We start from the raw sequence: 15,055 nt of genomic DNA on the forward strand, positions 1-15,055 counted from the left end.
TGTCGTTTTGACATCAGTGCTTCATCTGCTCACTTGGCGATACGTCTTTCTGTCACGTGATAACAAGAGTCTAGTCAGTATTCTACTATTTTTGTTTGCTCAATGGAGATAACTTAGAGAGGTCTTGAAGTATCTGTATTTTACATTTTACTTCTGATTTTTACACTGCAAATTGTCGCCTTAAATGCGCAAGTAAGGAAGTAAGTACGTACATATAAGGCAATGCTTCCATATGTGCGTTTTCGTTTGTGTTTGACAACTTACATGTATTGTGTGTTCGAAGGCAGAAAAGAAAGGAACTTTCCCGCCTTCATCTCTTAAAATAACTTCAAAGTTTTTCAAGCGTGTTTTCCTCGTTAATCCATAACATTCAACACGTACTTCATCTAATCTGTTTCCGCAGCTTATTTATATCACGCTGACATGAGGCCTCCTAAAAAAGTCACCAGTATATTTTGGAGTTCTCGCGTCAAAAGTTACAATCTTCAGAAAAACTTCAAGGGAAAGTCAAATTATGGGGGAGGGGGTTAAATAAGGGGATTCATGCTCTTCGTCACGCTTGTTGCCTAGCAGCGAAACTGAAGGCGAACTTTAAGTGCATGTTTGACCTAACGTATTTTCTTTTCCAAAATGCGACTTGGTGCGTTTCTGTTAAACTCCGTCCAACTGCTCAGTTGCTCTCTTTCAGGGATAAACTATTGTATAATGATCCCTCCTAAAAAATCAGCCTCTTTGGTCAATGAAAAATGGTCCAAACAGTAGCCTTTAACCTCTATTTGTTCAAAGTCATAAACACTTTTCAGTCAATCATAAGCCTCCCAGATAATTCAAAAAGTCAAAAGAAGGGTGGTTGGCTGGAGAATCAATTTATTAGAAACGTATTTTAAATATGGAAGACAACAAATTTAGAACATTATTTAGAGAGATTGAATGACTAAAATTCAGCAAAGAGAGAAAGAGGGGAATAGCACAGCAAAAAAAAGGAAAAGGAAAATAATAAATCAAATTTGGAGATTTTCCTGCTTCAAATTATAAGCAATTTGGTGATACAATTCTGAAAGTCTCCCACCCCTTCCCTTAAAAGAAAGTATGATTGAGTGATTAAAAGTGAATTATACTGGTGAGCTGCCTCCATGACAATGGCCAGTTCATGCAGCTTTCTGCGAATTGAGTTTAGTGTGAATGGACAAAATTTACAGGAAGCATTTTGAGAAGATTCCGAGGAGTAAAATACAAATTGAGAAGGTTACGGGAGCTGCAGTACTCGTGCCCAAAACCAGTCCTGAGTGAGGCCTCATGTGAATGCATCTGTTGGCCTTCGTATTGGCAAAAACCTTCTCTCTGCAAAACGTAGAACATACACTCGTCATTTTAGTAGTCAATATATGTAACTCTAAGAATGTCCTTTTTTTCTAATAATATTGATAATTACGGAACTTATTCCTAAGACATATTTTGGAAGTGACTGTAGGTGGGCTCATATTTCACGATGAATGGGTTTGAATTTAATGTGTTCTAGTACACTGTGATTTGAATATGCTGGACGAAAATCTACATAAGAAGAGTCTTGAGGTATCAGCTGCGTTTCGTTAAATAAAATACATTTATAAAAATAGATAAATAAAAAAAAAATTAATTTGTACGGCTGGAGCCAAACTATATTTAGCGACTGACGTGTTTTAATTTCTCAACGAAAAAGGAAGAAATACGATACCTCGAAACTTCTGGCAAATTTCTCCTATATTAAAAAAAATCATCCCCAAGAAGCTTCTATGTAAAATGTTTCCCAGTTGTTGGATGAAAAACCAAAACATGACAGACAATATTGCTAAGGCAGCGCGTGGCGTATATAGTTAAGTCGATTATGATCATGATGTCTTAGTATCATGGTCATAGTTCATATGTCGTGAAAGTAATTTTAACGACAATCCTTAACTGGGTCAGAACTATCATTAACCAGACCCTAAACTTTATTAAAAATAAGTAGTTATTCTTACCCAACATTCAGTTCCAAATTTTCACTACGAATAAGCACGGACATGCCGCTCGGTAGTGCACATCCCACATTTTTGACGCAAACTTTCTCCGTTTCTGAGCCAATGTTGAGCAGCACCGCAACGGTTTCATCTTCCAATGACCTAAATTCAATACCAGCGAATGGTTTCAAAATATTATATTAAAATTAGTCGGGAAATTTACGCATTCATCAGAATCAATATCAAGATCGAAATGAAACCCCAATTTTCAATATCAAAATATTTTCTCTGGACTTTCAATTCCTGACAAGAGATAATGTCTGACTAGTCGAGCTCACAACCAAACCTAAATAATTTTTTTTTTTTCAAAAATGTGGCTTGGTTCCCATCTGGCTCATTTTGTTTTCGGGCAGATAGAATATGAAGGGAATTTGTTCTCGAGGCTAATGGCTCTCGCTGCCTTAATCCTTAGAATTCATTGCTCAAAAACGCAGCCAGAAAACATTTGAGAGGCGACCCCTCCCCCCCCCCCCCAGGAGTGTAGCACCCCTCTGTTTATGTTCATGACACTTACATTTCCACCATTACTTTGCCGCGCTGTTTTGTACCGTTACGTCCTGACGCAGTTTTTATTGTAGCCCTGGTAAAAATTGGCAGTACGATCTGTGGTGCAAAATACTATAGACATACAGTCAACCGTAAGATTTCCTATAGCTTCTATAGCCGGATATACAATTTCTTATATCCTTTTATAGCCGATGGCACCAAAGCTACAGCCAGGCGATAAACTATATAGCCCGGCGATAGGAACTATAGACCGGCTGTAAAAATTTTTATCGCCTCGTATAGTCCGGCTGTGTGATTTTCCTCGCTTTCTACAGCCAGCTATATGATTGTCTATTGCATTCTATAGCCGGCTATAGGAATTCCTATGGTATTTTGAAACGCAGCTCCTATTGGCAATTTTTATCAGGGAGCAGAAGAAGAAAAACTTGCCTTGTAAACATATAGACCCAAGTGTTGATCTTGTACGTCTGAAAGTCACCGTGAGTGATAACAGGAGTCTTCCTCAAGGCTGTCAATCTTTTGAAAGTATTCAGATGACTGTTCGGATCTAGTTGTTGAGCCTTCACATTCGAGTGCCAGTAGTTCGGATGGACTGGTAACCAGGGTTTCTCCGATGCAGTAAACCCTGAGAAATCGAAGCGACGTTCAAATGGGTCAAACAGTGGCTTTTAACACTGACAATGCTGATCTCAATATCATTAACGTGTGACTTTCGGAGTCATAGGTAGAATTTGGGGTTTCGTTATTCAGTATATTGATCAATAGGGAGTTTTGAAAAAATACATATCAATGCAGAAACTGCCAAAAATTTGTTTCACAGTGGAGGAGGTGTAACAAGAAGAGGAAGATGAAAAAAAAAAAGTATTTTGTTCCTTCTCATAGTATTTTTCTTGTCTTGTCTTTTTCTCTTTTCTTTTCTTTTCATCATCTTCATCTTTTTCTTCCTCCGTCCTTTCTCCTCCTCAGAGGCAAAGCGTTAATGATCCATTATTGATATTTCCCCATTTGAAACTATGGTAAAGAATCGATTATTAAGGTGTTCATTGCCAACATCCTGACTATCGATCCTTTTCCATAGATTTAATTGGTAGATCAATCTATGTAAATCTTATCGTACGTCTATCTAGCAGATCTATCCATCAACGCTGTCTCAAAGTGCGCCTCGCCACTGCTCCACCTTTCATCTGACTTAGAGATTGCATTTCGGAAAAAGGAACCAGGAGCATTGGCATGTTGCTGAGATTGTGCAACTTCACCCTCGCCATAAAACTACTGTAATCATGCATAAATATGCCATTAATTTACATGGACATATCTTTTCTCAAAACAGTTATGAGCGTGTAAAACAGAATTTTTTTTTATAGATTATCAAGTTTTTTTTCCAAGATATAAGAAGTTACACAATCTTAGCAACATTGCAATGCTCTTGATTCTTTTTTTTTTTTTTGCAAAATGCAATTCATATTATGTTGGCCAGCCAGGTTAACCTAGTGGTCAGCGCGTCTGACTCCACGCCAATAGGTCTCGGGTTCGACTTCCGCGGTAGTAATGTCAAATTTTCTCAGATCTGACGAGGAGATCTACTGAGACAGATTCTACTCGGCCTTAATCCCTGAAAATTTGAAAATCCTGCAGCATGGATGTGTGCTAACCATGTGAGGGTGGCTGTTTGTCTATCGACAAGGCCAAAGTTAACCCAACCTAGAGAGGGCTCCAGCTCTTGGTAATAAAAAAAAAAAAAAAAAAAAAAAAAAAAAAAATCCACATTATGTCAGGAATCTTACGATCTGTCAAACTTTGGTAATAAGTTTGAGGCTTGCATTTCACCTGCATTTTCTGTGCCGTCCCAGAGCATTGGTCCCCTGTAGCTGTCTCGGCGATCGGTCCGACCGTTGCCTCCGTCAAATGCATCCCGCTGTTGATCTTTGCGTAGCTTGAGGTCCCCCATTCCGAGCTCGGTCCCGTAATATATACTCGCGAGTCCCGGTAGAAGCAAAATCCACATATTCCAAACGTCAACGCTCTCGTCGAACAATCGCGAGCTGGTCCTCGAGTTATCGTGATTATCAAGCTAAAATAATTATCATTCAACACTAACCAGATTAGCAAAATGAGGATCTGACACTTTACAAAAAGTTCCCCACACGGAGCAATTCGTCGCTCCTCTGACATAAAGGGCGTATCTCAATTTTCACGTGAGCCCTGGAGAGCATGGAGTTATTCGGGCAGAAGGGCTCACCCCAAAATAGAGTTACGCTCTTACGTCAGAGGAGCGACGAATTGAGGGGCTTCGAAAACAAGGCGCATAAGTGCAATTTTTGAGAAAAATGATAAATTGATGATTCAAGTAAAACTAGTCTTAATGCATATTCTGTGAAAAATTCGCTTTCAAATTCCAATTTTTAAGCATCAAAGAGTCAGTATGAAACATTCTAAATTTTTAAATCAATTTGTTTTGATTGTTGTTAAAATACATTAAATTTGTATTAAGTAAACGTCGAGGAAGTTCGGCAATTTAATTCATTCAAAAAGTACATCATGGCCATTTCTATTCCTACTGGATTGAAATTTTCTCATGCAATGACATGGAGGACCTTTTTCAATAATTAATTGGCATAACTTGAAAAACTGGAAACGCGTTTTTGGACGTGCACATATTACCAAGAATCCTTTCAGCCAAATTCTTTTCGATAAACTGAGAATATTTTAGAAAGACAAAATTATGGAAAGTAGAGCGCGAAAATAGTCAAAAGGTAATTTTTCACTAGGAATATGCATGTTCAAAGCCATTTGACTCACGTGTTGTTAAGCACTTACTGTAGGCTGTTATAATTAATCTAATAAAAATGTATATTTTTTTTCACACTAGGAGTGAAAAATTTCATCGGAGCTTTCCGTAAATTTTTCTCGACAAAAGAAAAAAAGTAATCTATACTGTAGAGGCTCGTAGAATATTTCATCAGATGTGTATCTACAGTTAAAATAAAACAAATATACTTGTCTTCATCGCTGTTGATAACGTTTCATTTTTTCAGAGGAAAACTATCCTCTAGAGAGGAGACATGATGAGACATCCTTGAGACTTTCTTTGAAACTTATTTGATAAGTGAAGGAGATACCAGAAACTTTAAAACAATTTGCTCGTTAGTTTCCTTTAAATAACAAAATTCATTGGTGATTATTTAAAACGTCGGTAATACGCATTTCTCTACTTTACCCATCAATATGGTCAATTAGATATTAATCAATGTGAAACATAAAATATATAAAATTTACCTGGGTTTTCCATCTTTTTTAGAATACTCGTCTAGCACAGCTCTCCACTCTTTGACTAAATCAACGCATTCAGGCTGTTCGAACGTGTAAATACGAAAGGTATCCCAATTTAGACTAGGTGGCTCGTCCATAAAATGGGCAGCCTCGTATAGGTGTGACACTGCGTCCACTCGGAATCCGTCCGCCCCCAAATCCAGCCAGAATCTCAAAACACCCTTTAGGTAAAGTAAAGTTATTAAGGGTCATTCAAAGTCCTCGTTAATGTACTAATCTAGCGTCTAAGATCAACAAATATTCGTTATCCGGCCGGAGAAATAAAAAACTGCTCATGGAATGAGTTACGAGCATTAAATGAAATAATTAAATGTTATTTGTTTATTGACATTGACAGTGATACATACACGGAGAAAAAAACTTGGTGCGTGGGACCCGAAGTTTAGGTCATATGGATCTCTGAAGTTTTCGGATTGAGCATCTGAACACTTTAGATCTAGCTGTCGAGGTTCGGATCACAGATCTGAAACTCCAGTTGTTACATCTGAAGTTCTTCAGATGTAAGATGTGAGAACCGAAGTTGTTCGGATGTGAAAACCGAAGTACTTCAGATGTAAGAACTGAAGTTTCAGATGTGTGATCCAAACCTCAGCAGCTGGACTTAAAGTGTTCAGATGCTCAATCCGAAAACTTCAGAGATCCATATGACCTAAACTTCGGGTCCCTCGCACGAAGTTTTTTTCTCCGTGTAAAAACGAGTTCGTTATCATTTGCGGAATTAGGAGTTTTTTTTTGGGGGGGGGAGGGGTGTCTCATCAAGGTGGATCTGGGGGGCTATTAAGGACATTCCATCAATGGAAGTCTAGAAGAATATAGGATGTCTCACTAAAGGGGCTCCCAAAGACACCTTATCGAGGGGTGAAAGTCCCCCCCCCCTCAGCAGCCATAAATGGTTCACAGGATCTCCATAATTCTAAAGTGAAATTCGGGGGCCGCATGCATATTTGTGAAGTCGTAGATTTCTCGTTTGGACGTTTCGCTATCGTTTCAAGCATCACCGCAACTTAAAAAGCTAGAAAAACGTTTTACCTCCATTTCTTTTTTAACTTTAGGATTACGATAATTTAAGTCAGGTTGCTGCGCTGAAAATTGATGAAGATAGTACTGCTTCCTTATGTCACTCCAAGTCCACATAGAACCAGGAAAAATACTTTTCTGAAAAAGTAAAGATGCAAAGACCAATGAGCCCAGAGAGAGCAATTTTTAGATATTAAATGACCAAATTGCCAACTATGGGCATCGTTTGCGACTGTCTCACTACTTTGTATTTTTAAAAAGTCCTTTTCAATGACCTTTTAGCGAAACAAGCAAGTTGAGTGGTTTTAACGGATAGTTATATACGTATTTTAAAAAAGTGAAATTCTTGAAAATGTGTAGGAAGTTTCTTTAAAGCTTTCAAATGATTTTCATGGTGTTAATAAAACAGGGTGCACCTATAAAATTGAGAAGATAGGTGCAAACTGCCCTAAGCTTGAAAATCGCCTTTTGAGGCAATCGCCTCTAATGCTTTGGTTTGGTTTCTTTTTTACATAAATCATCGAGGTGTTTTGAAAAAAAGTAATTGTCCTTGTCATGAATTTTAAGTCTTTACGATTAAAATTTGCCAGTTTATGGGTAACTTTAAGAAAAAAAATCTATGATAATAACCTTCTTGCATAGAACGATATATTTATTTGGAGAACGCCTATTCTAAAACGAAAGAAATTAAATTAAAATTATGCGAATGGAGAAATTATTATTTGAAGAAGAAAGTCCGTATCGGACTTCAGGAGGAAAATGTATTTAAAGAATGGGAATGTGATGAAAGATTTTGAAACGTTGCAATGTGAGGAACGTATTTTTCATTACTTGAATATTGCTTTTCCATTTTTCGTCAAAATCTAATCTCACATGTTTATTTTTCAGAATCTTTGTATCCGGTTTCTGTAAATAAGAACAAAAAACGTTACTAAAATTTTTTAAAGAATCCAGTTATTTGCATTCTTGACATACTCATTATAGGGACCTACATTCTACATATGCGCAAAATAATTGTTTATGATATCTAAAACTAAGACGAAGATACAGAGCTTTGAAATATGCTTTAGACAATGGAGCTGGTGTATGAAGCTCTCTTGATTTCTGGAATCGGAAGAAATCTAGTTATGGATCCTTGACCTTAAAATATGGATATCTTATAACAGGAAATGCTGCTGTGCGGCAAAACAGAGTTTTAAAATTGATTCATTTTCATTCGCTGTCATGAATCTTACCCAATTGTTTGGAACCGTGGTATGAGTATCATTGATGCGTTTTGGATCTTTCCAGATGTAATAATCCGTGTAAGGCTCAATGCGTCGTTCAGAGAGTTTGAACCATTCGCATTTATCGCTTGTGTGGTTTGGCACGTAGTCCAGAATCAACTTCATTCCTGTAGTGGAAAAAAATGATTCAAAAGGGACTGATGGAGTATCATTCAAAAATTAAAAATAAAATAAGTAAAAGAAAAAAAGATCCCCGTACTCACCGTCATTTTAGTAAAACGCCATCATTTATGTATTCATGCATTTCAAGCTCCTTCTGATCCTTAGGGTGAATACATAATACATTAAGCTAAATTGATTGTAACCAATGAAAGTATAGCTACATGAACAATGAAACAAAATTTAAAACTTAAAATCGTAAATATATGTAGAGTGGGCCCAGTTATTACAACAAGATAAACTCAGAATAAAAACGCATCAAAGAGGAGACCCTAAAAAAACCCTTTCCATTTTTCCCTCATTTCTGTTATAACGTCTGTTACACCACAAACGCGTGTATGTGATTTTCGCTTTATAATCATCGTTTATCATTTCTGTTTCAGCTTCACCTAAAATATATATTAATAAGCGCTCACAAATTTTCTTCAAGGGTCATGGAAATGTTTCAAATCAACTAAAAAGGGACAAAAATTTAAAGAGCAGTCATGTGATTTAAACATGCTTAGTATAGTATATCGACGGTGCAAGTCGGCAATCACATAACTCGTTTGCGGTGTCTGAAAATCTCCGCAACTATGTTATTTTTTTAAAGGAGAACAAATGGACATGATTTCTTGCAGTTTTTGCAGAATTTTCCTCGCACATAGAAGAAAAATCACGGCAGTTTTATGGAATTACCGTTGAGTAGTTTTCCATTTAAAAAATAAAGTATGACAGGAAGTCTGCGACGTCGCAAATCGAGTTATGTGATTGCCGACTTTCACCGTCGATATATAGTAATACCATTCGGGAGGTCGGATTAAGGTGAATTTCTGAACGGAGCTTCCTTCATGGAAAGTTTTCGAACAGTGCATAAAATATTTCCATCTCTATAAATCATTGAGTTTTTCTAAGTTTTCAAACGTGAATTAAAAATGAATTAAATGATAGATGGATGTAATCTTAATATTTAATTTGAAAAATAGAATGAAATTGTGAATCAACCACTGTACTAATTGCGAGGGGCGTTGGTTCATTTGAAAGGTGTTGTTCTCAATGCTTCGGGAAAACTATAAATTATTTTCTGGGGTTCGTCCCCGATTTTTAAATCCCTAAAAACTCATAAATTGGATGAGGGGAAGTGGGGTTTTTTTTTTTTTTGTTTTTCGGAAAAGTTTTGTTGCTACGCATCTTACTTTACCGTTTGCTGCCTTTTTATCAGCTGTTTTCATTCAACAATCATCATTAAGTGAGGTTACTTCCAACACTCAACTGCCATCAACTTACATTTTTCTTTTCCCGCGTTTTTTTTTTTTTTTTTTTTTTTTTACGGTTTTTCATGATTGGTTCCATCTTTTTCCTATTGCCAATTTTTCCTCCTTAAGTCAATAACCTCCACGTTTTTTTTCTCATTTCCGATCAGAACTTTTCACGCTGTTTCTTTTCAATGTGTATAAATATGTTTATTATTAATTTCCATTTTCATTTCATCCTTTTTCTTCTGATTTATTTTTTTTAATTTAAAAATTGAACTTTTCAGTTAAGATTTTGTTAAAATAATAATAATTTTTACTAATTTTAATTTTAAATTTAACAGTTGTTATGAGTGAAATTTTCAATGACCGAGGCGGTCGTCCTCCAAAACGTGGTCGCGTTTTCCAGAATTCTTTGCATGTTCGTTTAGTGAAGCAAGAACTTAACTCTGTTATTAGTATAGAAAATCAAAGTTTCATTTCTTCATTTCGGAAGTATAAAATTGATGATCAGAACTTTGATGAAAATTTTGTTACCAAATTTTCAGTCGGTTCAATGAATATAATTTGTCATCATTGTGATGCTCGCCATTTTCAGGGTGAAATGTCCAATGGTCATTTTAATAACTGCTGCCAAAATGGCTTAATTTCTTTACCGAGTATTCGGACAAATACCGATTTGAAATCATTATTTTTATATTCTCCAAATTTCATAAAGCATATCAGAAATTATAATAGTGCTGTTGCTTTTGCCTCTTTCTCTGCAAATCGAATTGATATTCCGGGTGATGGACCTTATTGCTTTAAAGTTCAAGGATCCATATATAGGTAAGTTTATTACCGGAACCAGAATGCAGACTGAACATGGAAAAAACGAAGAAGAAAAAGCGGAAAAATTAGATGAAGTTAAAACAGGAGCAGAAAAAGAAGAAGAACCAGAAGGAACAGCTACTGAAGAAGAAAAAGAAGAAGCAAAAAAAGAAAAGACAAAAGGAGGAAAGAAGAAGAGCAAAGTTGTAGGAAATATAGGAAGAAAAGCAGGACAGAAATGGCAAAAGAAGAATCAACAATTTAATCGAAAAAAAAGCAAAGTATTTAAAAAATAAAAAAAGATCTTCTTTAAAATTAGTTTGAAAACAAATGTAAAACCGAAAAAATAATTTTGTATGAAGATTAAAACAAAATTTTAGTTTAAAGTTTACTAAATAAAATTACAATTTTTGAAAACATTTGTTATATTTATTCTCTCAAAAAAATAATTAGACCCGATTCAAAGACAAAACAGAAAATTAAATGAAAATAAATAAAAAAAAAAAAAAAAAAAAACATGTGAAAGTGAAAAGTGTACAGGAAAAATTAGGGGCTGCGAAGCAGCCCCATAAGCCCCTAGTTTTATTTTAATCTGGAATTATTCTGATACTTTACCTCTATCTTTTACCGCCTTTTGCAGCTCCTTAAAATCTTCGATGGTTCCAAAAGTCGGATCAACTGCTTTGTAATCTTCAACGTCGTAGCCCATATCAAACATTGGAGACTTATAAAATGGCTGTATCCAAATTGCATCTACTCCTATACTTTTGACATAATCGAGTTTTTCACATATCCCTGCAAAGAAAATAACTTAAGAAAACTAGGTATACGTAAGACGGCGTTTAAGGGAAACCTTCGAAAAGTATGCATTAGATCTCACAATTTTCACAAGGGGCAAAATGTCTACACACAACTTTATTGCAAAAGCATATACACGTTGAAAAGGAAATATAATTTGAAGTAACTTCTTAGAGGTCGCAGAAATAGCGTGATCTTCTGTTGAAATTAGATCAACGGAATGTAAGTAGCGTTGAATTGAAAGCTCACAGTTCAAGCTCAAAGTCACCTGACCTCCTGCATTGAAAAACTTGAATTCTATCGATCTTAATTTGAGGGAGTCCGTGAAAAAATGAGGCCATTTTATTTTGAGCTGAATTAGAATTAGAAACACGCAATGAGGTGTAGCAAACTTCATGATCAAAGTCTCCCGAATCCCCATCAGTTCCCGTAACATTCTTTTATTACACTAAATTTTCGAGAAAAATGTATGTTAGTGGAAATCAATAATTCTAGCTTTTTTATCTACAGAAATAGGTTTGTAAGGTTTGGAAGTATGGAATATTTTCCGCTTCTTTTCGATGCATTTTACTGGTTTTTTTTGTCCTAACCGAGCAGAAGCCAGAAACACTCCCATTGAGTAGACTCTTTCATTGGTGGATAGCATCCTCCGAAGACATAATTATTTTAAAAATTAAAGTTGAGGTGTGGGGCTCTAGAACCTCCGGTGATTTAAAATTAAATTAAAAGTGGTATATAACTAGTACAGGAACAAGGTGTGAAGGGAGGAGATCACTTTCAAGGAATGCAGCCAATTGCAAGTTAAGCACGGAGTCTCAAAAGGGCACAAATACACCTTTTGATGGGATTGTGCTAATAACGGCACCAAATAATGCATTTTAGGCAACATCCACATTTAGGGGGAAAAAACAAATTGGCAAAAATTGAATTTCGGTGGCCATGGGAGAATTTAACTGGATTTTAAATAATAATCTACCTAACTTTGGAAGAGCAAATTCGTTAAGAGCTTCTAAAGAGAGATTTCATAATTTGCGGTCCATTACTTTAAAGAAAAAGTTGGTTGCTGATTAAAAAAATAGGACCAACGAAGCATAAAGCTAGGTGGAATTTGTAATTGTAAAAAAGTAGATAAAAAAGGCACAAATTCACATTTCCTTCCATGTACCTAATCCCTAGAATAATTTAGCTCTTATAACTTTCAGATCTAATCACACCGGCCCAGAGTCCGAGCTGCAATTTAAGTTTAAATAAATTCATCATGCCAAAAAAAGTCACGTTTCTTTGGAAATTAGAAAAAGTTACTTCGTGTTTTTTGAATCATGTATGCATTAAGAGTATAGGCAAGGATTGAAAATAAACACCTTTTAAATCACCAATACCATCTGCGTTTGAGTCTTTGAAGGATCGAGGATAGATTTGATACAGGAGCGTTGTTTCCCACCATTCAAGCTGAGTTGAATTTTCCACTTCTTCCGAAAGACCTAATGACGCAGTAAGAAACAATATAAAATACAGTGCCGTTTTCATAATGTTAGCTCACAGCCATGTAGGATCAGACAAGCTTTACTATTCACTACGCGGTGTACTATTTCACGGATTAACTTGAAGTAATAACATTCACGATATAGCTTTTATCCGTTGACAATTTTGGTGTGTTTGACCTACTGAGTGTTTTGAGGAAGAGGCATCACAGATAGTCTCGTCTATCGTCCAATCAGAATAGTTTTGATTCTTTCTAAGTACGCTATTCGTCCATGTTTTTAATGGTTAAATTTAGAAGGGGCGTAAGCTTTCAGGGATCTCATTGCGATCTCGCATCACCTCTTCAATTAAACTGTTATATCTGGTCATAAATTTCTACGCATATCTCTCTGTCTGGTCTGTAGTAGATAATGAAAATCTCTGCGACGTGAGCCATTTGATAAGATGGGAAACGGATCTTTTTGGCGTTAGATGTGCCATTTCTCGTAGACAGTTACAAGAATCTGAGGAAAATTTCAGGGGAGGATCAAACTGAAATTCAAAGAGGTAGCAACGAGCAAAATCAAGAATAGCGAATACTCTATGTATACTTTAAAAAATAATCAAATTAATAGAGGGATATCGGGACATTTTTCTCTCTCAAATTTCCACAAATTCGTTCTAATTAAAAGGAGCGAGAGGAGAGTGAATTTATGGGTAAACTCAATGGCCGATATTGGAAAAAAAAATTGGACATCATGCTGAAAATAAGTAAAAAAACCGTGTAATTTTAGTCTCTAAAATGTAAGAGACGATTAATCTGAGGGACACGAGACTTTTCATCGATTTTCGTTGTAGCAAAAAAAACCTTCATCAACAACTACGTCTACCTAAGTTTTTAACTTTAATCGATACTTGAGATTTGGGTAATTAACGCCAACGAAAAGCGAGAACTTCGAATGGGTGGAAGGGTCAGGGAAAAAGGGGGAAGGTTGAACTTTTCAAAGTAAAACTGTTCAGTGATACAGATAACTGCCGTGGTAAAAATTGGCGATAAGAGCTGCGTTTCAAAATACCATAGGAATTCTTATAGCCGGCTAAAGAAGGCTACAGAACATCATATAACTGGCTGTACAGTGCGGAGAAAATCATACGGCCGGGCTATACGAAGTGATTGAAAAATTATGCAGCCGGGCTATAGTTCCTATAGCCATGCTTTACACTTTATCGCCTGGCTGTTGCTTTTTCGCCATCGATTATAAAAGGCTATAAGAAATTGTGTAGATATTCGTGCGCTTTGTAAATCATTAATTTTGATACGGAGCCACCTTAATATTTACAAAACACACGTTATATTTTCCTTTAATACATATTTTTTTTCCATCCATTAAAACGAGAATAATCCATACAGGATGTGCAAACATTTCCAAATCATGAGTTGAATAACGCTGACTCCGCCAGATTAAATATTAGAGCCTAAGACAAAGCGGAGCGGCGACGCAGTGGCGCCTACAAACCTAACAGGGATACTTCACGCATTGCGCAACGCGTGAAGTATCCCTGTTAGGTTTGTAGGCGCCAATGCGCGTTTTGCGCTGGCTGTCCGCCTGCCGCACCGCAGCGTGCCACGGCGCTTGAAGCAACTATTTCACACCAGAGGTATTGCACAGTATCATATGAAACTGAAGGCGCTCTAATATATTAGGAATGGCAGGCATCCATCAAAAGCACGGAGCTTTCCTCGCAAAATAAATCAAGATACATCGGCCCAAAAAAAAAGCAGTGGTCGAAAAACTCACTAAGTCCTAGCATCCGTGATTAGTGGCGTTTAGCATACAGTTTATCGCCTGGCTGTGAGTTGCTTAGTCACCATTGGCTATAAAAGGCTGTAAGAAATTGTGTAGCCGGCTATAGAAGCTATTGGAAATCTTACAGCCGGCTGTAGGTCCATGGCATTTTGGAACACGGATTCTACTGCCAATTTTTACCAGGGTGGTTTGGGATGTAAATGGAAAAAAAATGGAAAAGACGAATCATTTTTCAGTTTACGATGAGTTTGTAGATATCCCATTTTCCTCCTCCGTTTTACGGCATATTTTGTCCGACTTTCACGTGCATTTTTAAACCCTTAACTTATATTTTCAACGTAAAGAAAAAAAAAAGTAAGTTCAACACAAAAGTGTCGAAGTGCGCGCTCATGTTGAGGTTTTTATTAGCTGTGGGAAAATTTATTTTGAACACGAACAGAAAAAGAATACATATCTCGACTGCAAGGTTGGACACTTTCGGGGGCACAAGATAGCAATTTAGGCCACGTTCACCATCTTTTATTTTCAAAATTTGAAAAATGACTAAATATTCGAATTTCCTGACTAAAACTACCTTTAAGACCCAAGGTTCACGAGAATCGATAAGACAG

The 15,055-nt window shown here is 36.4% G+C and overlaps 1 protein-coding gene and 1 long non-coding RNA gene across 2 annotated transcripts; both read right to left on the bottom strand.

Moving 5' to 3' along the window:
- Positions 1-852: 852 nt before the first annotated feature.
- Positions 853-2,140, bottom strand: LOC140224194 (uncharacterized). Its single transcript, XR_011899444.1, has 2 exons — positions 1,998-2,140; positions 853-1,341 (listed from the first exon to the last, which is right to left on the bottom strand). It is a non-coding gene; the product is annotated as an uncharacterized lncRNA (long non-coding RNA).
- An 831-nt stretch (positions 2,141-2,971) lies between these two features.
- On the bottom strand, positions 2,972-12,894 carry LOC109030960 (maltase A2). Its single transcript, XM_072297736.1, has 7 exons — positions 12,537-12,894; positions 10,993-11,172; positions 8,126-8,283; positions 6,903-7,028; positions 5,820-6,034; positions 4,371-4,614; positions 2,972-3,168 (listed from the first exon to the last, which is right to left on the bottom strand). The coding sequence occupies exons 1-7, from the start codon at positions 12,700-12,702 to the stop codon at positions 3,106-3,108; spliced, it is 1,152 nt and encodes a 383-aa protein (XP_072153837.1). The 5' UTR covers positions 12,703-12,894; the 3' UTR covers positions 2,972-3,105.
- Between the last annotated feature and the right edge of the window lie 2,161 nt (positions 12,895-15,055).

Source organism: Bemisia tabaci, chromosome 3 (assembly GCF_918797505.1).
Source record: "Bemisia tabaci chromosome 3, PGI_BMITA_v3".
In the NCBI taxonomy this organism is placed as follows: domain Eukaryota; kingdom Metazoa; phylum Arthropoda; class Insecta; order Hemiptera; family Aleyrodidae; genus Bemisia; species Bemisia tabaci.

Excerpts from the sequence above, each read along its gene's own strand:
- LOC109030960 (XM_072297736.1), bottom strand. The coding sequence starts at position 12,702 with ATGAAAACGGCACTGTATTTTATATTGTTTCTTACTGCGTCATTAGGT. Across the intron at positions 6,035-6,902 it reads AAGTTAAAAAAGAAATGGAG|GGTGTTTTGAGATTCTGGCT; the intron begins GTAAAACGTTTT and ends CTTTACCTAAAG. Across the intron at positions 4,615-5,819 it reads AAAAAAGATGGAAAACCCAG|CTTGATAATCACGATAACTC; the intron begins GTAAATTTTATA and ends TAATTATTTTAG.